This window comes from Alternaria alternata, assembly GCF_001642055.1.
Source record: "Alternaria alternata strain SRC1lrK2f unplaced genomic scaffold CC77scaffold_20, whole genome shotgun sequence".
Taxonomy (NCBI): Eukaryota; Fungi; Ascomycota; class Dothideomycetes; order Pleosporales; family Pleosporaceae; genus Alternaria; species Alternaria alternata.
In genome coordinates, this window is record NW_017306209.1 from 698,504 (window position 1) to 723,383 (window position 24,880).

The window sequence follows — 24,880 nt, forward strand, 5'->3', positions numbered from 1 at the left end:
TTTGGGCGCAGTCAATCAATACCAACTCCCAGTAATGAATACTTCCATCACTTCGATCCTTGTCTTGTTGTTCTTACTCCATGATTTGCCAAGAATACCAAAATGTTGTGAGTGAGAAAAAGGAGGAAAGACAAGATGTATACTTAACATGAGGTAACACTATATTCATGTGGAAAACGTATATGCAAAAAGATAGAGGAAATAGTAAAGACTATAAACTGCTCTCGATACACATACACTTGGAGAATTATACTTTGAAAAGATTGTGTTGATTAACATCTTCGTACTGCATCTACACTTGATATTAAAGCTTGTCCGTATTCCCGTCTCTTTCTCCATCTATCCATTATTCAAGCCAACACTATTCCTATCTAAACACCCAAATACGTCCCGCTGGTAATCTTCTTAACAGTAGCTACAGAGTTCCACCCAATCGCCGGACTAGCCGGCGCATTCTCCTCTGCATCCGCAAACGGATCAGCCTCGCCATCGTCCTTCTTCGCGTTGAGAGGCGCCATCATGCTAACACCTAGCCCGCTACCCAGAGTCAAAGACTGCTCATCGCTAATCTCCCAGCGGGCTTCCGTGTTACCAGGTTTGGCCTGGCCGTCAGTTACGAAGCGTGCGCGTAGGGTTTGGGGGGCGGAGCCTTGAAAGAGGGTTACGTCGCCTAGACGCCAGTAAATGAGTCCCTTGTCGCGCGAGAAGGTACCAGTGGGCTTCGATTGGCACGACGTCGCTTTCGACCCAGGCTCGAGTCGAATCACAAGGACGAGATTGCGAATGGTGATGCTTGTGGCACCGCCAAGTTCGAATCTGGGGTTGAGGGAGTAGTTGAGGATGGCAGACGTCTGTGTCGGTTCTGATTTCCAGGCTGGGGACAAAAGAATTGGTGGGAGGGAGCCGATGTTGCTGTCTTCGATGTGTAACTGGTAGTGAAAGGCTACCGATGTCTTCATGATCTTTGACAAATCTACGGTGTAGTTACCCGGGCTATCTGCCGACTGCTCGATGAATGCAGGATTAGGGGCAACCTTCTCGAGTACAGGAAAGTTCTCCAAACGTATACTCTCAGTGCCGAAAGGACCGGCAGAGATGTCGACAGGGTTATACGCAAGCGCAACCTGCCCGATTACCATTGCCTTGGTAACGTTGCCCTGCTCGAACCACGCGCTGACGGTCTCCACTAACGACGCATTGAGCCCCGGTTCATGCAGGTCCGGGTGTCTGATTGTGGTACTAGCGGAGCTACTTAGCGATCGGCCCGAGCGGATGGATTGTGTATCCGATGTGGCATGGTCTTCCGATAACAATGCGCGATGTGGAGGCTTGAAAGCTGGAGATGTAGGTTGAGGAGGGATAGCAGGGGCAGGAAACGTTGCTGAACCAGGGCCGGAAGCGGGACCAGATTCACTTGTTGGGAGCGGAGGCACCTCGCCTATGCTTTGAAGTTCTGGTGTTGCGGGGTTCGGTACGAATATCGTGTTACGAACATCTCGGCGACCACGCAACGTGCTTGATCGTTTTGGCTGTGCGGCTTGCTGTCCAAGTTTTAGCATATATCCTTTGAGTATTTCCAGTATTGCTTACTGCGCGCAGAGTGTTGACCAGGTTGGCGGTAGCTGCATCAGCGTCACCGTCCTCTTCCTGGATAGGAGCATTTCTAATGTCAAGCTTGAATTGTGGCGGTGGATTGCCCTCATTTTGTGCCCTGATTCCGGTTAGCTACGTAGACTTTTAGGGAGTAAACAATCTTACAGTCCTGCTTCCCTCTCGGCTTCCGAGATGGCATCCAGAGCGGATGGGGGCACAGAGAATCCTTCAGAATCCTTTTCCGGTTCTGGCTGCGTCTCTATAACTGGGAGTGGTGGCAGGGGCTCTTTGAGCTCTGGTATAGACTCTTGAGCTGGCGTTGTTCCGTTCACAGCGCCTGGCGCGTCTGCCTCAGCGGACGACTCAGGTATGGTGCCGTTTGGGGCAGCCTCAGTGCTGCCCTGGCGGGTGAGGCTTGGGGAATCAGATCTTTGGGAAGTACTGGGCCTCTGCGAGAGGCGTCGTAGAGGCGAAGTTGGCCGTTCTGCAGTGGTGCTCAACGAGGAGCCCTGGTTCTCATTATTCTTTGCTTTGCCCTTGCCGAATCCACCGAATACCGAACCAAGGTTTGACGAAGAGTTTCGGTCTGGTGATGTCGCTCTGCCGTATGGATGCGCACTCTGTCTCCGTCGCCCCAAAACTGTCCCAAATCGCTTGAGAGGATTGGAGCTGTGTTTCTCGACAGAGCCGCTCTTCTGGCTCCTGTTGTCATCCGCTGCAGTGGGCGATGTTGGCAGAGGAGGAGGCGGTGCGAGGTTTCTCGAAGGAGTCCCTGGAATGCTCGGCTTTCGCACAGGTTGCGGTGCATCTCCGTTCCGCATCCTCAATGCCCACGTTTGTATCTCATCGGCTGTTTCGATGTTCAGCATGGCGTTCAACGTCTCTTCAGCTGTGGTCCTGCTGCGCTCCACCTGGTCGACTTCATGGGTTTGGAATTGCGTGAGCACATCGCGTAGGTGGTTCAGACGGGTCTCATCAATGGCCTGCAGTTGCTCGAAGACGTAGGGTGCTTGCGAGTCCCATTGCAGCTCAGCCTTCTCGATGTCCTGCACGGCATCGGCAACGGCGGACGCTTTGGCCTTTGATCCCTTATCGCGAAGTTTGCCTTGCTTCTTCTGCGCCGTGTCGATGTCTTTTGCGATTGCGGACAGGTTTCCCTGGATGTTGGCCATGGCCAGTACATCTCGGTTGCTGGCGGTGAAGTCGCGCAGGGGGCGTTCGACGTCGGCCTCGATCTTGGTGGCCAGGTGCGCGTGGGATTGGGCGACGGACTCGGTTGCGCTCACAATCTTCTGCCATGGGGTTGCGAAGATGCTGCCCCCGTGTTAGCTCAGCTCGTGCGCTGCGAGGCGAATGGGGCGGGAAGATACCCCAGATCCGACGACTCATCGGGCGGATGTCTGTTTGCGAGCTTCCGCAGACCTTGGACATATTGTTCTTCGACGCGACGACGTTCCTGCGCATTGGTGAGCACCCATGACGATGCGCGGCACCGGGGGCCGACCCACCTGTAGCCAGTCGGCAATGTGGTTGTTGAGCTGGCCGACATGTCTCATGCGACTGTCGAGGACGGTGACGGCTTGGGCGGGCGAAAGCGATGTCTAGACATGGTGTGAGCCGAAGCTGGGGGAGGGCATACAGACAGCTCTCACCAGCAATGCCGGGTATTCTTTGCGTTGGAGCTCCATGGCGACGAATGCGGGGGACAGGCGCACAGCCACAGGGTAGCAATTCGGGATATTTACATAGAGAGGAAGCTCGGCGAGCTTGTCGGGTGTCGTGGAGCTGTCACAACTGCGCTGTCAGTCATGGCTTGGGGCTCGTCGCTTTTGGCCTAGTCCAAGACACGCGGTTGTGCCCGGCATCTGACGTAACCTTGGTAACGACTAACCCTCGAGATGCCTCCCTGGACCCAGTCGCCAGTCGCCAGCTGCTTCCCACATGGACTCGAGACGCGCCAGAGCCTGTCTAGCCATTGCATGACTATGCGACTTGCTGAGCACGGCCAGCCCGTCCTTGGGCACCGACCGCGTCGGCTTGGGTAGTGTCGCGTCGCTGATTCGGGGCGACTCTTCTTCTTTTCCTGCCTTGACAACACCGCTGCTTGACTGCTACCCTGATACCTGTCCGACAACACCCATTGCGCCCCATGGCTTCCTCGGACTGGCGAGCGAGCCTGGGCTTCACTGCTCGCCTGATGGCTGTCACGAAAATGCAAGTAACATGTTTATACTGTCGCGCTAGGGAGCCCGGTACATGTTAGCACGGAACAGGGCCCGACCTTTTGCATGGCATATTTGCTTGATCGCAATTCACCCCTGGCGTGCAAAAGACACATCGGCCCAATCAGTGCGCGTCCAACGTCATATTCCAGGACTGACAACATTGCAGGACATCAGCCTACCAGACAGCGGACCCATCACTGTCTGCAGACGATGCTCGTAAAAATGCTACTGTAGCTGAGACGACCATCTACGCAAACGCTACATCTCTGGTACAGACCGCCTCTTGAATTTGGTGAATTTGTTTTGACCATGTTGCAGGACGACTACGACAGACTTTGCAATGAGAAGATAACAACCCTTCCCAGACCGTCGCTCGACTTCCCAACACCAGAGGTCAGGACTTGCACTACAAGTGTATGCAAGTTTGCTAACCTAAACTCCAGGATGAAGATTATGTCCCGACACCTGGTGGGAAGCCCATTGGCAACTACCAAAATGCACTCTACCATCGTGAGGGACTCTTCTCTGTCATTTACAAGGCACCTGCGCTGGGTGGTGAAAGCTACTTTCCAGCAGAGTCGCCTTCGAAGACCAAAGTCGTAGCGTTAAAGATTACTACACCATCAGTAATGGAGCCTCCGCACGACTCACAGCGAGAGGCCAAGATATTAGCCATGGCAGCGTCGGAGCGAGTCATTCCACTGATAGAAACCTTTCGTGAGAACGGAAGCCACTTCGTTCTGGTCTTCCCGTTCGTGCGCTACGACTTCAGCGACCTACTGCGGGACAAGAAGCTTTCCAAGAGCCAGATCAAGTCGTGCTTGAAGGACCTCTTCGTTGGTCTCGCCGATGTCCATAGCAAAGGGATTATACATCGCGATGTCAAGCCTTCCAACATACTCCTCAAGTCTCTCGATGGGCCAGCATACCTTTCTGACTTTGGTATCGCATGGGCGCCTGAAGTGCCAGGGTCAGAATCCGCGGATGCGAAGATTACCGATGTTGGCACTACCTGCTACCGACCCCCAGAGCTACTCTTTGGGAACCAAAAGTATGGCTGTAGCTTGGACCTGTGGGCTGCTGGTTGTACAGTCGCTGAAGCTCTTGACCCCAGCCACGAGACGCTGTTCGACTCCGGAGAACTAGGAAGCGATTTGGCCTTGATACAGAGCGTGTTCAAGAAGCTCGGAACCCCGAACCTAGATGTCTGGCCGGTGAGTCGATCTATCTTGTCTGATTCTGAACTCTGCTAACTGAAGTAGGAGGCTGCAAGTTTCCGTGACTGGGGCAAGGTGCAATTCTACGAATACCCAACACAGGACTGGTCGGTCTTGCTGCCAAACCTTTCCGGCGTAGAGCGAGATGTCGTCGCCAGCCTAGTCAAATATGAGAGTGGCTCGAGAATGAGTGCATCCGAGGTGAGTTGGTGCGCCCAATGCGGAGACATAGCTGACTGTGTATGACAGGTGCTCAAGCATGCCTACTTTTCGTCTGCAGAATAGGTTTCTGAGTTTATGTTGGGGATAATTCGCGTCAGGACACAACTTGAGGCGCGGGGCGATTCCGCACGCACCGAATAGCCTGACACATGCATAACTTAATTTGTAAATATTAGTGAAATAGTGATATAACCATTTTTGCCAGTGATGCACTGGCCGAGTAATTGCAATCTAGAGTAATCAGCTGTGGGCGAGTGGACGTACACAAAGTGCGCTAGCGACGCAGGGTTGATCCTCGGCCGTTCACAAGCAACAGCATCACCACGGCAAAGTAGACGTAGAGCAACAACCGCACTGTCCCCCTGTATACCCAATACCGCCCAACGACTTCCAGACATATTCCCCTGCAGTCGCCTGTATGTTGTCGCCGTCAAGATAGCAGCTTTCCGGCCCTGGCCTCAAGTCACAGCCCCTCATAGCACCGCCGCTGTCCCACATCGATCCCCGCCCTGGAAAACTTCCCAACCCACTCAACATGGCATTCCTATTCCGAAACAAGCAGAAGAACAACCTGGAGCTTACCCGCTCTATCAAAGAGCTTACGCTGCGGCTCGGGCAAGAAGACAGGCCCAACCCCAAGGTGCGACCAGACGACTGCTATGGGGCGCCTTGGGCAACATGGCTGACATGTGATAGCTAGAGGAAGGACTTGCTCTGGACCTGCAACAGATGAAAGTTAGACTTCAGGGCACACCCGGTAGGTTTGCTGTCCTTTCACCACGCACCTGCAGGGCTAGCTGCTGACGGCGCCAAAGACACAGAAGTCAACCCGGAGGCTGTCTTCCAGCTTCTTACAAACATCCTCAACGAGGACCTCCTCTATGCGCTAGCAATCAACATTCATAAGCTCCCGTTCGAGTCGCGAAAAGACGCCCAAGTCATCTTCTCCACTGCTTTCCGCTACAAGCCCGCAGGACAAGCTACACCGCAGGTATTGGAACACGTCGTCGCATACCGACCGGATATTATAATAGCGCTATGTCGAGGCTACGACAGGCGAGAAAGCGCCATGCCATGTGGTGGCATCCTTCGTGAAGCGCTCAAGTACGATGCCATCGCTGCGCTGCTGCTCTATGACGAGCCAATGGAAGACGGAAAGACGCTTGACTTGGGCAACGTGAACCCTGATCTGCCGTCTTCTGGCAACGGTGTCTTCTGGAAGTTCTTTGACTGGATAGACAAGGGCGCGTTTGAAGTCAGTGCCGATGCATTTAACACATTCAGGGTAGGTTGACTGGCTGGAACATGTGAACGGACACGCTGACACACGACAGGAAATCCTGACAAAGCACAAGCCTTTAGTCGCTACATTCCTACAAACCAACTTTGACACCTTCTTCACCAAGTACAACTCGATGCTTATCCAGTCTGAGAGCTATGTGACGAAGCGCCAGTCTATCAAACTGCTGGGCGAGATCTTGCTCGACCGAGCAAACTACAATGTTATGACGCAATATGTGGACTCGGGGGAGCATCTCAAGATCATCATGAAGCTACTGCGAGACGACAGGAAGATGATCAACTACGAGGGTTTCCATGTCTTCAAGGTGAGTGTTGACGGGCGTGGTTGTGCGCGTGTGTGTGTATTGACAAACGCAGGTGTTCGTTGCCAACCCGAATAAATCGGTCGCAGTACAACGGATCCTGATTAGCAACCGGGACAAGCTGTTACGGTTCTTGCCGTCATTCTTGGACGACCGCACAGAAGACGAGCAGTTCATCGACGAGAAGAGCTTCTTGATCCGACAGATCGAGCAGCTTCCGCCAGCTCCGGTCGTGCCACCGACAGCGCAATAGCCAGTGTTGGAAGCGAGTATGATGTCTATCTGTTAGGTTTTGCATATCATGGCGTTTGAGGTTTGATATCCTTGGAGTTGTTCACAAGACGGGCGCAGCATCATCGGCGCATTTTAAATGGATGGATGTTGTGAATGCAGGGTAGGCTTGCAGATGCAGGGCCCGCAGTACGTTGTGCGCGGACAGCGGATCATGGTCGGCCTGCTTTTCCAAAAGTATGTTTGCGCATGTCAACCCCTTGGAGCCCCAAAAATAGTTGTTCAAGGAATGGTGAAGGTGTGCGAGCAATCCGACAGCAGGCCACATGCAGCATTACATACTATGATAGATACCAAGTGCTCGCGTGCTGTAGCCGGCATCTCGGATCCGCAAAGACATCTAGACTCCATATTTCATCACGCGGTGGATCTCCCGCGGCGAGCTTCCCCGCTTAATCGCTAACTATGACACGTGGTGGTGATTGGCTGCTATGTTGGCCGTCTGTCTGAGCCCGCGGCCAAGCCGGTGTCGCAGGTAGCAGGGCCGTAACAATCAAAACGTCGTACCTGCGGCAGACGGCTTACATTGTCGCGTTTGGAGAATTGTACCTGCATCGTTTCTGTCGCGTTGAAGCATCCCTTGACGCATCCTCCCGCTAAGCCCCTGATGCTAGCCCGTCGCTAGTTTAGGTAGGAAACCGGCTCTTCCTCCTTCTCGGCTTGGCGGCCAGACTAAAGCGAATCAGGTGCACGCCATCGAGCAGCATGACTTCAGAGGGGGCCCGGATAACTCGCTGGCTGCAGTTGCAGGACACCGCTACACACCAAGGGCCGCTGCTTAGTCCGGGGAATGAATTTCCTCTGAGAACCTTACCGTCTCTTCCCTCCGCCAGCTCCATCTCCGACCTGGATTCGGATGACGGCCCCCGAGTCTCGCAACCACGCACCAACATCGCGAAACTCATCCATCCGCCCACCCCTACCATGACGGATGAGCAGACGGCGGCTCGAAGACGTTCCTCCTCGCTCGCCGGCGCAACCCTGCCCACTAAAACAGACCTGAAGAAGCACCGCCGGCACCGTTCCGACCACATTGCTGAAGAAGGAGAAGAATCCTCGTCCGGTGCGGACCGTTCCGATTCAGACTCTGACAGCGACGACTCCGACCTCGACGACATGAGCGCAGACGGGCTCGAAGACGATGAGGAGACGGGCCTTACCAAGAGAGACAGGCGGAGACGCCGGAGAAGAAAGAGGAGGAACACGTTGCTCGACCAGCGCATCGTCCCCGACGATACGTACACAAAGGAGGAGAAGAAGCTCGCCGACCAGAACTTGCTCAAGTCCATGCTGGTCAACGGAGCCCTGATAGGCCTATGGTAGGACACAACCCCCCGTGTTGTCTCAGCTCAACTAATGTGTCTAGGTACCTCTTCTCCATTTCGATATCTGTCTACAACAAATGGATGTTCAAGGAAGCCAAGGGCGACGGCGAGACCAAGAACATCTTTCCATTTCCGCTCTTCACAACATGCCTGCATATGATCGTCCAATTCACGCTTGCGTCGCTCGTTCTATTCCTAATACCCTCCTTTCGACCTCGACACGATTCCCTTAACCCTCACGCTGCCGGCGCGCGTATGGAGCCCTTGGACCCAAACAAGCCGCTTATGACCAAATGGTTCTACTTCAGTAGACTCGGCCCGTGCGGTGCGGCCACTGGCATGGACATTGGCCTGGGCAATACGAGCTTGAAGTTCATCTCGTTGACATTTTTCAGTAAGGGATGAAATCTCGTTTCTCAGAACGCGGCTAACAACAACAGCCATGTGCAAATCATCTGCACTCGGCTTCGTGCTCATCTTCGCATTCCTCTTTCGCCTCGAACAGCCGTCCTGGCGACTTGTATTCATCATCCTTATCATGACCACTGGTGTCGTCATGATGGTAGCCGGCGAGGCTGCCTTTCACACACTCGGCTTCATTCTCGTCATGGTCTCAGCCTGCTCATCCGGCTTCCGCTGGTCCTTGACCCAAATTCTGCTCCTCCGCAACCCCGCGACCGCGAACCCATTTTCCTCCATCTTTTTCCTCGCACCCGTCATGTTCATCAGCATACTTATTCTCGCGATACCCGTGGAAGGCTTCTCCGCGCTCATGGAGGGTCTTTCACACCTATTCGAAACTAAAGGCACTGGCCTCGGCATTGGCATTCTTTTGTTCCCGGGAGTCCTGGCCTTCCTCATGACCTCGTCCGAGTTCGCTCTACTGAAGCGCACTTCGGTCGTCACTCTTAGCATTTGCGGCATTTTCAAGGAAGTTGTTACCATTGGAACCGCAAACCTCGTTTTCAAGGATCCCCTGACGCCTATCAACCTGACTGGGCTTGTTGTCACGATCGGCAGCATCGCGGCATACAATTACATGAAGATCAAGAAGATGAGAGAGGAAGCTCGCATGAATGCGCATCTCCAGAACCAAGAGGTGTATGCGCCTGTCAATACCGTGGATCCCTTGGAGCGCGACAGAAGAGGCAGTGTCGTTGTGCGACCAGGACAAGGCATTGTACGCAACAGTCTCCAGCTTGCGCCCGGACTAAGTGGGGGACCAGTAACGGAAGCTCCAGCGAGAGCAAGCCCGATAAAAACCGCTCGGGATACTGAGTAGCATGCAAGTGTGCAGCGATTGTTTTGATTCTAGCGTGTGCATTGGGTATTTTATCGCATTTTGTAGCATCATGGGCGTTTGGAACATGTGGGTAGTGAAAGGCGAGCGTTCAACTGCCGCCGTGGGATTACTATACCCTTTCCCTGAGACTACATCTGAACCACATTCGCTATGTATTATCAATAACTATTTTACATGTTTGACAAGCTGTTAATCTGGTTGACGATGAACGTGAACGAGTTTATACGGTATTACGTGTGGTAGTGCATGTGGTAGCTCAGTGCAAAGACCAATCAACCACACTGGAGACACTTCGGTGATCGCCATGAGCCGCGGAATTGCAGTCTAGGCATAACCCTTGGCCGCAGTTACCTCATCAGGGTCATGCACGTCGTGAACACCTGCCACTCCCACCCACGCATGCACATGCACATCTCCTTCACTCCTCCTCCTGCCGTTTGCTCACGGCATTCTGTTTCGGGCAAACGTCCGACTTATAAGCGTGCGGCGCTTCCAGGGCTTGTTTCGCACAACGCAGGTTTCAGAAGCCCCGAAAGCCCGGCAGTAAGCCTCATCGTGGCTTAAGTAGTACTGCCTGCCGGCGTGCACCACTCTACCGCCGTTTTCCTACCTCCCGAGAAACGCGCAGTACTCCCTTCGCTTTCTCCCTTCGACAGCGACCTCACGTCGCTCTACTACCGCCATGCGGCCTCTTACTACCCTCCTGGCGCTCCCTTTGGCGCTATTGCCTTCGCTCGCCTTTGCGCAGGATCTCGAAGTCCAAGTCACAAAACCGGCCGAATGTACGCGCAAGACTCAGAAGGGCGACACCGTGTCGATGATGTACAAGGGCACGCTGCAAAGCGACGGCAGCAAGTTCGACTCGAGTTATGACCGAGGAACACCCTTCAGCTTCACGATTGGCAAGGGCCAGGTCATCAAAGGCTGGGACCAGGGATTGTTGGACATGTGTATAGGAGAAGGAAGGAAGTTGACCATCCCGCCCAACCTGGCATATGGCAATCGGGCTATGGGCACCAAGATTCCTGCGGGATCTACACTGAGTACGTGTGGTCAGTTACAGCCATCTGGCCCTGTCTAACCGTGTATGCAGTTTTTGAGACAGAACTTATGGGCATTGATGGTGTCAAGGCCGAACCGCCGAAGCCTGTTGAACCTACGCCCCCAGCTCCTGAGAAGTCAACCGCTGCCGTTACAGATGACAATATCAACTCCAACGATGAAGAAGCGGCGCCCGAAAACGTACCGAGCCCTACCTCCACACCGTCATCCGAAGCCGCTCCCGTGGAGGCGAAGCCTGAGAAGACCGCAGCACCTGCTGCTGAGCCTAGCAAAATCGCCGAAGCGCAAGAAAACCCCATGGATGGCGAGAGCGGCAAGGGCGAGTGCAATCTCCTTGGCAACTTCGCCTTGCTTGTGCAGGGTGCTCTCGGACTTCTCGCAGTGTCCTCTCTCGCCGTCAAGAGGCTGAGAGAGTCCCCGCGACGACCTATGAAGATTTGGTTTTTCGATGTCTCGAAGCAGGTCTTTGGTTCAGTTCTGTTGCACCTTGCAAATGTCCTGATGTCCATGTTGTCTTCTGGCAAATTCGACGTAGCAGCGACCACAAGCGCAACCACCAAGTATGCGGGAACGAACGAAGAGGGTGATCAGCCGAACCCATGCTCGTTTTATCTCCTCAATCTGGCCATCGACGTAAGTAGATTCCTACTGACCCCTGTGTTTCGCGACTAACAAGCCTCAGACTACGATCGGCATACCCATTCTCGTGCTGCTCCTCAAAATCCTCCACGCCGCATTCGCGAAGACGCCCCTTGCCAACCCCCCAGAGTCCATCCGCAGCGGCAACTACGGCCAGCCACCACGCGCAACCTGGTGGCTTAAGCAGTCCATAATCTACTTCCTCGGTCTTATCGGCATGAAACTCTGTGTCCTCGCCATTTTCGCTTTCTTGCCTTGGATCGCATGGGTAGGAGACTGGGCACTTCGCTGGACAGAAGGAAACACGGCGCTACAGATCACTTTCGTCATGTTTATTTTCCCCTTGATTATGAACGCGTTACAGTACTGGATCATCGATAGCTTTATCAAGGATCCTGAGCATGGCAGCGGCAGTGGCACTGAGGGCAGGTATGGCGTTATTGGAGATGAGGATAGTGAGGATGAGGATGATGAGGAATGGTTGGAGAGACAGAGGCGGAGGCGTGAGGCGGGCATCGATGGCGAGGATAGTGATGTTGAGGCTGCTGAGGGTGATCCGTTGAAGGAGGCCAACCCTACTGTAGTCCCTGCAAGGAGTCGTAGTCTGAAGACTGGCGGCGACTACGATCCTGCGACTGACGGAGCAAGTGGCAGCCTCAAGACTAGGATGGAGTAGATTGATAGTGTGTTTTGATTGTTGTATTCGCATCTTCATTAGGACATGTTTGTTGTCGACGTCTCACGGCGACTCTGGGATATAGATATAGACATGCATTATATGTGCAGGGAAACATATTGGTATTTTGAGCAAGCATAAGGACTAGTGTGGTAAATCAGCTAGAGTCTCTACAACATGGGCTTGATCTCCGCTGCTTCCTTGAAGTCTGCACCAGTCTTCGACCGCACTTCGTCTACGGTAACACCATCCGCAAGCTCAACCAGGGTCAAGCCCTCGGTAAAGTCGACGTCGAACACACACTACCCAACGTCAGTCTCCAGTACCAGCGTTTGAATCGAAAAGAGGTTACTTACCAAATCCGTGATAATCCGGCTTACACATGCCTTGCCCGTAAGCGGAAACTCGCACTGCTTAAGAATCTTCGGCCTTCCCTTCTTGTCCGTATGTTCCATGGTAACAACAACCTTGGTGGCCTGCGGATTCGATACTAAATCCATAGCACCACCAAAGCCCTTGACCTTACCCGGCAACATCCAATTCGCCAGGTCGCCTCTTGCAGAAACTTGCATAGCGCCGAGGATTGTCAGGTTAATTTTACCAGCACGAATCATGCCGAAACTCTCTTCTGAGCCGAAGCATGATGCGCCAGGGAGAAGTGTGACAGTTTCTTTGCCCGCGTTGATGAGATCAGGATCTTCAAGTCCCTTCTGTGGATAGGGACCGAGACCCAGGATGCCGTTTTCGGATTGAAGTTGGACTTCGACAGAGGGGTCAACGAAGGAAGGAGCGAGCATAGGCATGCCGATTCCGAGGTTGGCGTACATGCCGTTCTTGAATTCCTTGGCTGCACGACGGACGATGCGTTCGCGTTTCGAGGCTGCGTCGCCAGCGCCCAAGGCAGAAACCGCTTCCTGAGGGTCCTTTGCGTTGACGACTTTTTCAATCTTCTTTTCGGCCGTCGATTGGATCACGCGGTCGACATAGATGCCTGGGACATGGACGGCGTTTGGTGGAATATCACCGACTTCGACAATGTGCTCAGCTTCTACGATTGTTACTTTGGCGTTGCGAGCCATGGCACCATTGAAGTTCTGGGCTGAGAAGCGGAACTGGACGTTTCCCAGGCGGTCGGCTTTGTATGCTTTGATAAAGGCGTAGTCGCCCTTGATACTCTCCTCCATTACATAGCTCTTGCCAGCGAAGACTTTGACGTCGCGAGGTGTGGAATATTGTGCTACGCTGCCGTCATTGTTATGCTTGAGTGCTAGTTCGCCGGTCTGCACAACGGTGCCGAAAGCAGCGGGTGTGTAGAAAGCTGGAATGCCGGCGCCACCGGCTCTACACCTCTCTGCTAGTGTGCCTTGGGGTGTGAGTTCCAGCTCCAACTCGCCAGTCAGATACATCTGTTCGAGGACCTTGTTCTCGCCCACGTAGCTTGCAATCATCTTCTTGACTTGTTTGCTTTCCAGCAACAAACCTAGACCTCCCCCAACCACGCCAGCATTGTTGGATACAGCGGTTAGGCCTGTGATTTTTGGTGTGCTTTTTACTTGGTGAATGAGTGTGTCTGGAACACCTGAAAGACCGAAGCCTCCGCACAAAAGCGTACTGTCGGATGACATGTCTTCGATGGCCGCAGCGGCACTTGGGTAGACCTTGTTGATCTCATTGCGGCGGAGAGACGACGAGAAGGAGCGCGAGAGGTTGAGGTACGTCTGCCAGAGTCAGTTGTTGCTTAGCATGGGTTCAATGATATTTGTGTACTTTTGTTGTGCTTCGCGAAAAGGTGCGCGCCGTGCGAAGGGTAAGGGATATCGACGGCATTCTGGGCAGAGCTTGGTACAGGTAAACAAATTTCCAGAATATTATGTTCAGCCCTCAATCTACAGACTGGAAAGATATGTACAAGTGGCCGTGGAGAGGGATGCTGCGCCCCCGAAATCTATAGACCCAAGCATCGTCGCAGCCTCGGGAATCTTTAGTATGGGTTGCGTCGGCCTCTCCAAGCGGGAGGGCGGAACGGCGCCGACGCGGAATGTGGAGGAAAGTCGAGGGCTTGGAAAGCGGAGAGGTAAGATACCAGATGCTGATTGGGTGGGTGTGGGCTGACTCAGGCATACCACGGAGTTGTTTTCCAGCCCGGAACGTCTGATATTCATCAGGAACCTTGTGGGCTCACGATTCTTCTTCACTACATGCCCAACCCTGCCACGTAAAGTTCACGTTGTTGATCGCACCATTATGCCCTGTATGAACCACCACCGAAGTGTCGTCCATTACTCTCACACAACGGCCTCTCTTATCTGCCCACGGCCAATCAGCGAGACAGTAGAGACATCTCACTTTCTTGATAAGAGACTGAGGAGGCTTAACAAGAGGTGCAGATGTACAAAGCTGTACTGGACGGCTGTGTTTTTGCCAACGTCACGACTGTGCGCAGTTCAAATGCGTTGTGAGACAGTAACCTCTCCGGCGTTGTCCATGAACTGATAGTATTCATGATCCGAATCTTTATGCCTTGGCAAATTTTCAATCTGGCAAATATATCCAAAGGGTTACGGTAGTGGCATGCAAGATGCGATGCCGGCTTCATTGTGGTGCTAATTGTAAGACCTTGAATGACGCAAATGCTTCCTAGGTGCGCATCGCTCGTCTTTGCCGCACCATTCATAATCTTATCGGAGCCGACCAGATGCCAAAGCAATCTCGCTATGCTTCGAATCATCGCATTTGTCCAATGCAGCTGGTAGCACAGCCTTCTGTTCGGCACCTCCGAATCCCAACTGGCCTAAGGCCCCATGTACTCCCGCAAGTAAGCCGCCTAGCCGCGGCTAGACCCAATGCAGTAGCAATCATGGCCAAGACTGGCACGTCGTTCAGCTACGCCTATCACTATCGGTCGATCACCACCCAGGTACCGTTATGATGGAGTGTAAGCTTAAGCCCTCTGTAGTAATAAAGCTACAGAAATGCTCGCTTGTATGAGGCGTTCAGATCCGCCACAACCACCACCTTGAATCATACCCTCCGGTTGAACCTAAGCAGTCCTATTCGATGTCGAAAGTGACCATGGCCCAGAAAGGAGAAAATAAAGCAACGCGTCAATGCTGGGATTGTCTCAAACGGCGTCTAGTATGCGACAACACGCTCCCACATTGTATGAAGTGTCAGAAAGCCGGTCGTCAATGCTCTGGTTATGATGACGCAAAGCCGCTTCAGTGGATCCAGCCAGGCAAGGTAACTTCTAGGCGGAGGAGGAAGAAAGATGGTAGCTCGCCGAAAACCTACACCATTGAACCCACAGCCAATAGTGAGACGAGAACGTGTCAGGATGTTAACGTACCTGAACAAACGAGCTGTAAGCCGATGCATGAAGAAGACTACATTTGTGAGCCTGTAGATTATGAAGCAGCCCTGTCGTCTTGGGAGAATGATCGGGTCTCCCACCCTGGAGATCGGATCACGGACCTCCATGCGTTATCTTTCAAGATGACAGCAAGTGCCAGAGAAGCGGGCAGGATATTTCAGATCGGTGGAAGGGCTAAGATCGAAGAGATTGTCGAAAGTGGTTCACATGAGGAGGCTGCAAAGTTGTTGCGCTCAGACCGTAATCCACTTCAACGGCTCAAACGTCTACTCGAGGTTTTACAACTGCAGGACGTACCAACATATAGGGATCTTACGGATGAAACCTCGGAAGTGGTGCAAGCTGTTCAATACTGTGAGTAATTCCTGACTTGACATTAGAGGTGCATCTAGGACTAGTCGCTGATGCTACCAGACAACCTGCGCATACATACAGCATACAAGGCAGCTGGAGAGTTAGCACCTAATCCTGCACTTGTGCCTTTCCCTCAACAGGCCTTGCATCTGCTCACCCCGGCAATCCACCATACGCTAGTCTGCCTGTCCCTCAATCATTTTATCCATACTTCACCGTTGGGAATCGACCGTGCAGTGCTAGCTCCCAATCGGTGGAAGGTATATCACCACCGTGGAGCAGCTTTGCGGGCATTAGGACAGCACATTGGCCAAGACAAGACAAGATGTTCGGATATGACAATCACTACCATTCTCATGTTCATGTGCTTGGAGGTATGTTGAGCCCGTGCTAATCGATAGGCTTCGAATCAAGTACTGATAAGTACTTGCAGCTCCAGAATCCTTCTTTTGCAGACTGGCGTTCACATGTGAATGGCATGAAGCGAATAGTCGACCTAAGAGGTGGGCCGAAGAAGCTCATGAAGGAAGCGCCACACTTGGTACCATCGTTGGTACTTTACCTACTGTACGTTGCTTTGTGATGTCAATTGCGGTCAGGGTCTAACTTGAATGAACAGTATTGTGTCCGTGGCCAACACGTGCAGTCCGTCGTGGGACCAAGTTGAGATCAACAGCACTGCAGATGATGTGACCGAGGACATCACCAGTATCTACAGTCTCATCTTTCCATACACGCTCTGTCCACCCGAGCTGTTCACCGAGATGCTGCATATAAACCGACTGCGCGCCAAAGCATCTGCGGCAGTCTTGCAGTGTGATTTTGATGTAGACCACACATTGAAGGCTTATGATCTGCTTGCTCGCATCGAGGCCTTCTCGGTTGAAGATTGGGCACAACCCGGCACCTTTTACAATGAATGGTTGATTGTTGGCACAGTGTACAAGTCCGCCCTCGCACTGTACGCCATCTTATCCTTGGGCTCGCTCACTGTCCTCCCAGCAGATGCTTCACTGCTTGACATGCAAACAGTTCACGGCGATATCCTACTCCGCAATCTGCGCACAGCACTCAAGGATCCGCGTATAGCTAGATTCATGGCATGGCCGCTGGTGGTGGTGGGTGTAGAAGCTATATACCGTGGAGAGGCAACGAGGGACTGGATCGGAGCAAGTTTGGAGGAGTTGAGCAGGACGCTAGGTACGAGTGGTCCGATCAAGGCGTGTTCGGTATTGAGGAGGTATTGGAAGGGCGGGGTTTCAGGGTGGGATGAGTGTTTCGATCGGCCGTATGTGTTTGTCATCTAGAAAGCGAGCTAGTCAAGGCAGTGTAGCGTCTTTGGTCTCATGGTAGCAAAAACTTTGTGTTGTATCGCTAGTGTGCGTAATGTACAGGCTTGCTATACAGAGGGGGAATGGAGGCCCCGTGACTCACACCCAAACGCCGATATATGCTGTTGTCGCGACAGAGAGCCAGCACTACCGCTCCAGACCCTTGTTGTCTGGATCCTCATCGCCCTTGGTCTCCTTGACATCTTTATACGGGCGGCCGGCGTAGAGCATGTACCCCTTCTCCTCAATGGTGCCCGTCTTCTCGTCTGCCTCGGCTCGTCCCTGGCCAAATGCGCCTGTCTCGAGTTGTCCCTGGACGGCGATGGGTCGGTTGCCGCGGAACCGCTTGCGCATGTCAATCATGCCTTTTTTACATTCGGCGTACCCCTTCTGCAGCTGCTGGCACTGGGTGGGGAGCGTGTATTTGAGGGGTGGACGCAGACATTCGCCTGGCGTGTGCCGGTCGACCATTATGCAGTCGCTATTTTGGAGGCAGAATGCCAGCGCAGCGCCTAGCCACTACGGTTAGCCGAGGCAGTCGAGGGATGGTGAAACAGGCCATACGGATGTCTTTACATGATTGCGGCATGTTGGCTGGGTGGTCGTGTGTGGCTACCAGCGCATTCAACAATGCATGTGTGGAGTGACTTGGTGGAGCAAAAGGCCATCGGCGGAAACGTCGCGCTAAGCTCCGGGGCTCAATGCGTTGTCACATGTCAGGGATGGACAGACGGACGGATGCTTTCGTCTGGAACGTCATTTGGACATTGGCTACTGGATCCTGCTACCCGCCCTGGAGCCTTTCCTCACCGTAGTTCAGGAGGGGCTCAAGCTTCGACTTTCCAGAGGCCCGCGCTCCAGAGGGGCTATGCGTTGTCCTGCAAGTCTTTCGTCGACGCTTTAATTGCTCGTGTGCCCTCAAGTCTCGACACGCCCGCGGGCACCATGGCGCTCCATATACCCTTCCTGTCGCGCCTGCACATCCGCGAGTACGTCGCCCTGTCGGTTTCCGTGTGTCTCATCATCCTCGAATCCATCATCGCCGTCATCACCCTCGCCCTGCCCACGCCCATCATCAACTTTTGCTACCGCCTGACCCGCCGCCTGTTCAACCACCTCTCCTCGCCCTCGTCCAAGCGCTCGCGCCAGAAGAAGAAGGGCGTGTGGAGCTCCATCGCCAACGCATCCGATTTTACCGAGCTATGCGACCTCTACGGCTACTACTGCGAGGAACACATTGTACAGACCGGTGATGGCTATCTCCTGGGTCTGCACCGCCTGGGCTGGCGACAGGGCGAAGAAAACATGCGCGTCAACAGCGGAGACAAGGCAAAAGGCCTCAAGAAGAAGGTTGTCTACCTCCACCACGGCCTGATGATGAACAGCGAGGTCTGGGTTTGCTTGACCGATAAGCAGCGATGCTTGCCGTTTGAGCTGGTGGAGCGAGGATACGACGTCTGGCTCGGCAACAACCGCGGAAACAAGTACTCCAAGAAGAGCGTCCATACTCCCCCTACTTCGAGCAGCTTCTGGAACTTCAGCATGGACCAATTCGCCTTCCACGACATTCCCGACTCCATTGCCTACATTCTCGAGACTACGCATCAGCCGTCGCTATCGTACATTGGCTTTTCCCAAGGTACTGCCCAGGCCTTTGCAACGTTATCTATCCATCCTACGCTCAACGAGAAGGTAGATGTTTTCATTGCGCTAGCCCCAGCCATGTCGCCCAAGGGCGTTGCGTCAGGCATTGTCGACGCTTTCGTGAAAGCTTCTCCGGACATTCTGTACTTGGCCTTTGGGCGCAAGACCATTCTCCCGTCGGCGACCATGTGGCAATCTATCCTATATCCACCCATCTTCGTTCGCTTCATTGACACATCCCTGCGCTTCCTGTTCAACTGGTCCGCTGTCAACATTCTGCCCGAGCAAAAGCTCGCAGCATACCCACATCTGTATTCATACACGTCGACCAAGAGCGTGGTACACTGGTTCCAGATCATTCGAAATGGCACATTTCAAATGTACGACGATGAAGCGCCAAACCCGATCACCTCGAATCGGTCCAAGTACTACAAAGTCGCCAAATTTCCAACCAAGAACATCAAAACGCCCATTGTGCTTGTCTACGGTGGTTCAGACAGTCTAGTCGACATTGATGTTATGCTAAAGGAGCTGCCGTCTCATACCATAGCAAAGGAAATCCCCCACTACGAGCATCTGGACTTTTTGTGGGCCGAGTCGGTCGACACTCTCGTTTTCCCACATGTCTTTGAAGCACTGGATAAATTTGCAACTTCAGAAGCGGCAGCTCTAGAGGGTCAGAAACAACGACGCTTGCGATCACCGGGCAGGTATCAAGGTCTTTTGCCAGAATCCAGTAAGCTCCCTGGGTTAGACGCCGAAGACTACGACGAAGACGATGCGGGAGACGAGAGCGCGACAGCTCCAGTAGCGCTACGGACAAGAAAGGTGTCCCAGCCCTCGCGGACGCCGAGCTCCATCGATGGTACGACATTAGCAGAAAGGCCGTTGTCGTTAGCCAGTGCCGTCTCCCCACCCAAGACAACACGACCTGCTACGCATCGGAGGACTCTTACAGAAGAGAAACCCTCGCCTGTCCGCAGTAGAATCATGTCACCACCTCCGTCACACAGAATGTCAACCATGTCTACACCAGACCCCACAAACAGGATGTCAACCATATCTACACCAGATCCTTCAAATAGGATATCGACCATATCCTTCAACTCCCCAGGTGCGTCAGTTGGCGATTCGCAAATCACGGAAAAGACCTCCACGTCTCGGCCTGAGGGATGGTGGTCCTCGGACGAAGTCGCTGGTACGGATCCGTCTCAAACTACCACACCCGCTAACCAGACCCCCGCCAGGAGGTCAAGCTTCGACAGCCAGCAGAGCACGAAGAGTATGGCGGGCAAATTCGGAGCCAATGGTATCACTCTTGGCGCGAGCAAAGCCGTCAGCGGACTCACACAAGGAGAAGGATTCAACTTCGGCGAGGGCAGTAGTAACAAGAGTCAAATCGATCGGGAAAGACTACTGGAGGCGGATAGGAAACAGCGGAGGAACGTCTTGAAGAAGAGGCATCCATCTAGTGGTTGATGTGACGAGTGACGACCATTTGTGTATTACCTGTTGTTTGCAAATTGAATGACAAGAATCTTCATGGCTACCTCATAGCGGCTTTGGAATTTGCAATTTCTCGAACAACATCTATCTCGTGTACGAAGGAGAAGGATCGAAGAACCTTTTCCAATACTCCACGGCACCATTTCAACCCCACTTCAGGCCACCTTCACAAACGTGATTGGCCACGGAATCCGGCGCCGCTGCACCTCTGCAGCGTAACGAGACCTCACTCTTACTTCACTCTTACCTAGGCTACGTGTTTGCAACAATGCTATAGATGCCAATCAATCACTTTTCGATCCTGCGAAACGCACCAAAGACCAGCAACACCCCAAGCTACATTGTAGATACCATGACATGGATATGGAACGGCGCTGTAACCATCTACCGCACTCTATCTCGCATATTGTTGCCTAAACACTTCAACGGAAAGGTGAGCAGTTGTTCCTTTAGGCTTGCGGCCTGCAATTATGACCAAAGCTCAAAAAAGATGAAAAGGACGATTACGATCCAGCATATCGGAGCTTCGTCTTCTACAGGACCTTGTCTCCTAACGAGGTAAGTCGACGTCGATGATTTGCAGTACAAGAAGGCACGCTGATTTACACGTGTAATTAAGTCGTTGTCAAGTTTTGGCAGACCGTCGATGGAGAGTGGGATGGATGAAATGGAGGATTCACAAAGACCACATGCATGAAAGAAGCTGTTTCGAGTGGAAACCAGTTCTAACTGGGTTGTCTCCGTGTATGTGTCGTGAACTAAGCTACCTCTGTTCGGACATCTAGAGTCCCTTACATAGCCGATGACAAGAGAAATGGGTTTGGGTCATCACTTCACCCAACTGCTAACTAGGCGGCTCCGAAAAATCGCCTCCTTCATGTTCTAGCTCCATGGGATCGCCCTGTTGCATCTGGTGATGCATTTGCTGCTGCATCTGTTGTTGCATGAGCTGCTGCTGCGATAGATTCATCTCGGAAGCATCCCAGTCCAGATTACTGAAAGGCGCTGAATGCCACCACAATTGTTGCATTTCAACAATAGGCACTCCTTGGTCGAAGCTTGTGAAGAATGGATTACCAAAAGCAGAAGGTGTTGGTTGTTGTGTGGGTAAAGGATATTGGAGCAGCGGATTCACGAGATGATCATGGGATAGTGGGGGTGGGTAGTTTGGCGGCATCTCTTCCGAGAAACCTGTACCGCTTGGTGTATCCCATGAAGTTGACTGTGACTGAAACGTAGAGGATGCACCGAAACGGGCCGGCCGCGCAGGCTGCGAGGTCCAATTACTATCATCGTCAGTCAACTCCTTCACCTGCTCCCGAAGAACTGGAGAGCAGCTATTCAGAATCTTGTAAACGACGTCGTGAGCACGAGCCGCAACTGGGTCGTTCGCTTTCATAGCCCGAAGCCAGCGTATCATCTTTTTGATACACGCAAGGATATCGGCTTTCTCGTCTTTCAGATGCTTGCCCTCATAGGCCATCTCGAGCAGAAGTACGGCTAAAGCTTGCATAACTAACGTGACGACAGTCAGCTTTAATGAAACAGTACTTCAACCATGGTAGACTTACTGATATGAACCACATTCCACCATGGCCCTTGGGAGTAGATAAAGCCTGTATCTGGCTGCTCGGGAAACAGCATTGCCATCTGTCGAGCTGCTTCGACACAAGTCTCGGCAGTGTCGGTGTTGAAGTTCATGGACTTCGAACTCTCCGTTGCTATCCTCCGTTCGATTCTGCATAGACAAGGTCTAGTAATAAGAACTTTCGTACTCCAATAGTAGATTCTGAGCAGGAACCGCTCACGGTTGAGATCGGATCGTTGAGTCCAAGAACTGGGACGGGCGTCCTCAGGTGGTAAAGCCGTCTGCACCCAGATTTCTAGTTCCTTGAGTAACTCCGTGATTTTCGTTTGAACGTACTGTAGGCATACTAGTCAGGAGATGGCCATAGATTCGTATGAGAAATTGTTCGCTGGCAATGGAAAAAACCATTTGGAGGGAAAGTACACGTACCTGCCAAGATTGTACCGCAGTTCGAGGTGAATACAGACTGAGAAGGACCTTTTGTTGAATGATAGTCAGGGTAATATACGTATGGAGATAGTGGCTCTTGTCTGTCTTTCGTTTGCTAGACTCGGAAGCTCTATTATTTGCCGTGGTCTGAGGCGAGCCGTAGTTGGTGCGAATGCGAGATGTTTGTCGGGTTGGCGATTCGGGGGGTTGTTGTGGCAAGGATACAGTACAATCCTCGTTCCCGATGGCTGGAGGACGGCCGGTGATAGAAGAGACGAGACATTCTATTGAGTGCAAACACCACCATGTTTTTACCAGCAGCTCCCTCCTGGAATCACTCAATGAAGTGTCCTCGTTGCGCAAGTGCAGACCGAGCGCCAAGGCAAGCCTGATAGAAAGTCCTATCATAATCCATGCTCTACTCACATGCCCAATTACAAGGAAGTAAAAGGCCAACGTTCCTGTCTGAGAGTGCATGTTAGGTAGTTCTCAGCAGATAGGACCAATGGGAACTCACAGCTTGGATTTTGTCTAGGCTGGGAGCTGCAAGAAAGGTCAGAGTGTCTTTCAAACCCAGAAGCTGGACTGCTCTTGTCATGTATATCAGATGGTCCCTCTCGTCGCCTCTCCACTCTGCGCCAACAAGGTGTGAATATTTTGCGCCAATCGCGAAGAGCAAATTCATGGTTGCACGCCATCCGTCGGGTACGAAAAACGGGTGCCCATGTTTAGAAGCTTGGATATAGCGGCGAAATTGGTCCTCGAAATTGGCAGGCATGAGTGGGAATGTACCGTGCACAGTGTCCATGTAACAAGCAAAGAACTTCTCGGCGATCTCTGGGCTTGGCATCTCCCTAGGGTCCACCGCAATGTCAATCTCGATGTCGTCGCTGTCAAGATAGAAAGTCGCGTCCGTGATATGGTGCATCGATCCTGGTCTAGCATTCTGCCTCCGTTCATGTAGAGCGTCGGATCGTTCATCGATCGCTTCAGTACTCGCACCAGGGGGGCCGTACCGTTGACCACGGGGATCTGTGTTGCCGCGTTCTGCTTGGCGCTGGACGCTCCGTAGCCATTGGACCTCAGAGTTCTGACCCATATAGCCGGTTTCTCTTGCATGCGGATCACGCATCAAATCTTCATCTAGGAAGTCAAGGTCTTCGTTGGATCCCACTGAGGCTGTCACGAAGGCCTCTCCGTGGTCACTATGATTCTCATCTTGACGTGTCGGTGAATGATCGCGCGGTCTCTTTCCCCGCATTCTTACGGACTGCAATGAACCCGACGAGACCAAATCATCCTCTACCTGCAATGGAAGTAATGTTAACGGTTACCTTGCAGGATATGATAGGAAACCAGATGGTCAAAGGGCCGCCTACATCGTGTAATGTCTGATTGATGATCTTCCTATCTTCATCATCGACGCGCCCCTTGAGGTCTTTCAGGAGATTGAGGAGATTTTTGTTCAGCCGCATGGCCCTGTAGAATTAGCATACATGTAGCCAAGTAAGGAGTCTAGTTTTACATACTCTCCTAGGCGATCTCGCCGTGCTGGATCGTACACACACGCCAGGTTATTGCGTTCGCAGTTGGCGCAACGCGGTGTATCACCAGAACACCTGACTTCTGGAGTTTTGTCAGCACCGGCAATTGAGTGCGGATGTATAAGGCTGTATACTTCGTTTACGGCACGTTTTGCATGCTCTTGCTCTAAAAGAACGGGTTAGAATATAGTGTCTTGGTGTGGGGAGTGGAGTCACTGACACTCTTTCTTCTCTGTCGGGTCTCTCCGAGTTTTCGTTACCCTGCTGCGGCGCCGTCTTTTGAATCGCGGTCTTCCTACCCTGTCCATCGCTGGACTGACCAAGTGGGATTTGCTGCATAGCACAGGCTGACGACGATTGGAGACCAGTAGAGGACCCGTACTGCCAATGCAGATGCAGCTCGCGCATAAATCCGCTTCCAAAGAAGCGAACAAGTCACGTGTTGAGTTCCGGGCAAGGTCTCCGTAGACCTCGTACGGTAATAGAGGTATGAGGGGAAACAGGTCTCCAGGACGGTATGGCGCGCGAAGGGACCCGGTGACACACAGTAGTTGAAGAAGCACAGCGCTGAGTGGCTCTGGCGGACGATTCAGACAAGAAGTAGTCCACTTCTGTAAACGCGAACGTGTGGTTGTGAAGGTGCCGCTACTGGGGGATAAGACTTACACCTTTCAGAAGACTGATAGGCGGATACCCATCCGCGAATCAAAGTCTGCAATGTCAGTCCACGATCAGAAAAAGCGTCGTGTTGCGATCTTGAGGTGGGCAGATAAAGTTGGATGGATTTAGCAATGGCTCTACATACAAGCGGGTATTGCCCAGCCGGGATCGAGATTCGAGGCAGGGCAGCGAATGGCCCCGCAGAAGAGGCCTGCGAGCCGGCATGGCATCCCCAGCTGTCAGATTATCGCAACAAAAACTGTACGAAGGATCCAGAAGACACGCAGCATAAACGAC

General features: G+C 52.8%; 10 protein-coding genes across 10 annotated transcripts; 6 read left to right on the plus strand and 4 right to left on the minus strand.

Moving 5' to 3' along the window:
- Positions 1-253: 253 nt before the first annotated feature.
- On the minus strand, positions 254-3,360 carry CC77DRAFT_1023749 (hypothetical protein). Its single transcript, XM_018525722.1, has 6 exons — positions 3,246-3,360; positions 3,102-3,194; positions 2,964-3,049; positions 1,759-2,907; positions 1,591-1,711; positions 254-1,541 (listed from the first exon to the last, which is right to left on the minus strand). Exons 1-6 carry the CDS (start codon positions 3,279-3,281, stop codon positions 372-374), a joined length of 2,655 nt encoding a protein of 884 aa, XP_018382415.1. The 5' UTR covers positions 3,282-3,360; the 3' UTR covers positions 254-371.
- Positions 3,361-3,407: 47 nt separating this feature from the next.
- CC77DRAFT_996668 (kinase-like protein) lies at positions 3,408-5,485 on the plus strand. Its single transcript, XM_018536486.1, has 6 exons — positions 3,408-3,807; positions 3,985-4,087; positions 4,137-4,211; positions 4,262-5,032; positions 5,081-5,236; positions 5,285-5,485. Exons 1-6 carry the CDS (start codon positions 3,743-3,745, stop codon positions 5,318-5,320), a joined length of 1,206 nt encoding a protein of 401 aa, XP_018382416.1. The 5' UTR covers positions 3,408-3,742; the 3' UTR covers positions 5,321-5,485.
- A 78-nt stretch (positions 5,486-5,563) lies between these two features.
- On the plus strand, positions 5,564-7,501 carry CC77DRAFT_1023752 (Mo25-like protein). Its single transcript, XM_018525723.1, has 5 exons — positions 5,564-5,897; positions 5,954-6,014; positions 6,073-6,542; positions 6,592-6,864; positions 6,917-7,501. The coding sequence occupies exons 1-5, from the start codon at positions 5,793-5,795 to the stop codon at positions 7,112-7,114; spliced, it is 1,107 nt and encodes a 368-aa protein (XP_018382417.1). The 5' UTR covers positions 5,564-5,792; the 3' UTR covers positions 7,115-7,501.
- A 130-nt stretch (positions 7,502-7,631) lies between these two features.
- On the plus strand, positions 7,632-9,759 carry CC77DRAFT_996673 (TPT-domain-containing protein; the record flags this gene model as incomplete). The annotated part of the gene is made up of 4 exons (XM_018536487.1): positions 7,632-7,782; positions 7,839-8,471; positions 8,519-8,871; positions 8,918-9,759. The coding sequence occupies exons 2-4, from the start codon at positions 7,858-7,860 to the stop codon at positions 9,757-9,759; spliced, it is 1,809 nt and encodes a 602-aa protein (XP_018382418.1). The 5' UTR covers positions 7,632-7,782; positions 7,839-7,857.
- A 366-nt stretch (positions 9,760-10,125) lies between these two features.
- CC77DRAFT_1023754 (FK506-binding protein 2 precursor) lies at positions 10,126-12,391 on the plus strand. Its single transcript, XM_018525724.1, has 3 exons — positions 10,126-10,823; positions 10,874-11,475; positions 11,525-12,391. Exons 1-3 carry the CDS (start codon positions 10,463-10,465, stop codon positions 12,155-12,157), a joined length of 1,596 nt encoding a protein of 531 aa, XP_018382419.1. The 5' UTR covers positions 10,126-10,462; the 3' UTR covers positions 12,158-12,391.
- CC77DRAFT_370517 (3-oxoacid CoA-transferase) lies at positions 12,002-14,205 on the minus strand. Its single transcript, XM_018531403.1, has 3 exons — positions 13,925-14,205; positions 12,514-13,875; positions 12,002-12,459 (listed from the first exon to the last, which is right to left on the minus strand). Exons 1-3 carry the CDS (start codon positions 13,982-13,984, stop codon positions 12,328-12,330), a joined length of 1,554 nt encoding a protein of 517 aa, XP_018382420.1. The 5' UTR covers positions 13,985-14,205; the 3' UTR covers positions 12,002-12,327.
- Positions 14,206-15,062: 857 nt separating this feature from the next.
- Positions 15,063-17,196, plus strand: CC77DRAFT_1023756 (hypothetical protein). Its single transcript, XM_018525725.1, has 4 exons — positions 15,063-15,881; positions 15,942-16,255; positions 16,315-16,448; positions 16,501-17,196. Exons 1-4 carry the CDS (start codon positions 15,230-15,232, stop codon positions 17,186-17,188), a joined length of 1,788 nt encoding a protein of 595 aa, XP_018382421.1. The 5' UTR covers positions 15,063-15,229; the 3' UTR covers positions 17,189-17,196.
- A 140-nt stretch (positions 17,197-17,336) lies between these two features.
- Positions 17,337-17,801, minus strand: CC77DRAFT_996685 (hypothetical protein; the record flags this gene model as incomplete). Its single annotated transcript, XM_018536488.1, has 2 exons — positions 17,337-17,724; positions 17,777-17,801. The coding sequence occupies 2 exons, from the start codon at positions 17,799-17,801 to the stop codon at positions 17,360-17,362; spliced, it is 390 nt and encodes a 129-aa protein (XP_018382422.1). The 3' UTR covers positions 17,337-17,359.
- Positions 17,802-18,157: 356 nt separating this feature from the next.
- On the plus strand, positions 18,158-20,335 carry CC77DRAFT_1033988 (alpha/beta-hydrolase; the record flags this gene model as incomplete). The annotated part of the gene is made up of 2 exons (XM_018526836.1): positions 18,158-19,749; positions 19,843-20,335. The coding sequence occupies 2 exons, from the start codon at positions 18,158-18,160 to the stop codon at positions 20,333-20,335; spliced, it is 2,085 nt and encodes a 694-aa protein (XP_018382423.1).
- A 730-nt stretch (positions 20,336-21,065) lies between these two features.
- Positions 21,066-24,601, minus strand: CC77DRAFT_370346 (hypothetical protein). Its single transcript, XM_018531402.1, has 8 exons — positions 24,144-24,601; positions 24,058-24,089; positions 23,909-24,005; positions 23,759-23,858; positions 22,897-23,685; positions 22,380-22,844; positions 21,934-22,285; positions 21,066-21,877 (listed from the first exon to the last, which is right to left on the minus strand). Exons 1-8 carry the CDS (start codon positions 24,329-24,331, stop codon positions 21,207-21,209), a joined length of 2,694 nt encoding a protein of 897 aa, XP_018382424.1. The 5' UTR covers positions 24,332-24,601; the 3' UTR covers positions 21,066-21,206.
- Between the last annotated feature and the right edge of the window lie 279 nt (positions 24,602-24,880).

Coding starts and splice junctions, on each gene's coding strand:
- CC77DRAFT_1023749 (XM_018525722.1), bottom strand. CDS start 3,281: ATGGAGCTCCAACGCAAAGAATACCCGGCATTGCTG. Junction 3,195..3,245: donor AAGAATACCCGGCATTGCTG/GTGAGAGCTGTC, acceptor CACCATGTCTAG/ACATCGCTTTCGCCCGCCCA. Junction 1,542..1,590: donor TGGTCAACACTCTGCGCGCA/GTAAGCAATACT, acceptor AAACTTGGACAG/CAAGCCGCACAGCCAAAACG.
- CC77DRAFT_1023756 (XM_018525725.1), top strand. CDS start 15,230: ATGGCCCAGAAAGGAGAAAATAAAGCAACGCGTCAATGCTGGGATTGT. Junction 15,882..15,941: donor GGTGCAAGCTGTTCAATACT/GTGAGTAATTCC, acceptor TGATGCTACCAG/ACAACCTGCGCATACATACA. Junction 16,256..16,314: donor TCATGTTCATGTGCTTGGAG/GTATGTTGAGCC, acceptor AAGTACTTGCAG/CTCCAGAATCCTTCTTTTGC.
- CC77DRAFT_996668 (XM_018536486.1), top strand. CDS start 3,743: ATGGCTTCCTCGGACTGGCGAGCGAGCCTGGGCTTCACTGCTCGCCTG. Junction 4,088..4,136: donor ACGCAAACGCTACATCTCTG/GTACAGACCGCC, acceptor ACCATGTTGCAG/GACGACTACGACAGACTTTG. Junction 5,033..5,080: donor CGAACCTAGATGTCTGGCCG/GTGAGTCGATCT, acceptor TAACTGAAGTAG/GAGGCTGCAAGTTTCCGTGA.
- CC77DRAFT_370517 (XM_018531403.1), bottom strand. CDS start 13,984: ATGCCGTCGATATCCCTTACCCTTCGCACGGCGCGCACCTTTTCGCGA. Junction 13,876..13,924: donor TTTCGCGAAGCACAACAAAA/GTACACAAATAT, acceptor TGACTCTGGCAG/ACGTACCTCAACCTCTCGCG. Junction 12,460..12,513: donor GCCGGATTATCACGGATTTG/GTAAGTAACCTC, acceptor GACGTTGGGTAG/TGTGTGTTCGACGTCGACTT.
- CC77DRAFT_370346 (XM_018531402.1), bottom strand. CDS start 24,331: ATGCGCGAGCTGCATCTGCATTGGCAGTACGGGTCCTCTACTGGTCTC. Junction 22,845..22,896: donor GCCTAGACAAAATCCAAGCT/GTGAGTTCCCAT, acceptor ATGCACTCTCAG/ACAGGAACGTTGGCCTTTTA. Junction 22,286..22,379: donor CTGCGGTACAATCTTGGCAG/GTACGTGTACTT, acceptor GTATGCCTACAG/TACGTTCAAACGAAAATCAC.
- CC77DRAFT_1023752 (XM_018525723.1), top strand. CDS start 5,793: ATGGCATTCCTATTCCGAAACAAGCAGAAGAACAACCTGGAGCTTACC. Junction 5,898..5,953: donor AAGACAGGCCCAACCCCAAG/GTGCGACCAGAC, acceptor GACATGTGATAG/CTAGAGGAAGGACTTGCTCT. Junction 6,865..6,916: donor AGGGTTTCCATGTCTTCAAG/GTGAGTGTTGAC, acceptor TGACAAACGCAG/GTGTTCGTTGCCAACCCGAA.
- CC77DRAFT_1023754 (XM_018525724.1), top strand. CDS start 10,463: ATGCGGCCTCTTACTACCCTCCTGGCGCTCCCTTTGGCGCTATTGCCT. Junction 10,824..10,873: donor TCCTGCGGGATCTACACTGA/GTACGTGTGGTC, acceptor CCGTGTATGCAG/TTTTTGAGACAGAACTTATG. Junction 11,476..11,524: donor TCCTCAATCTGGCCATCGAC/GTAAGTAGATTC, acceptor AACAAGCCTCAG/ACTACGATCGGCATACCCAT.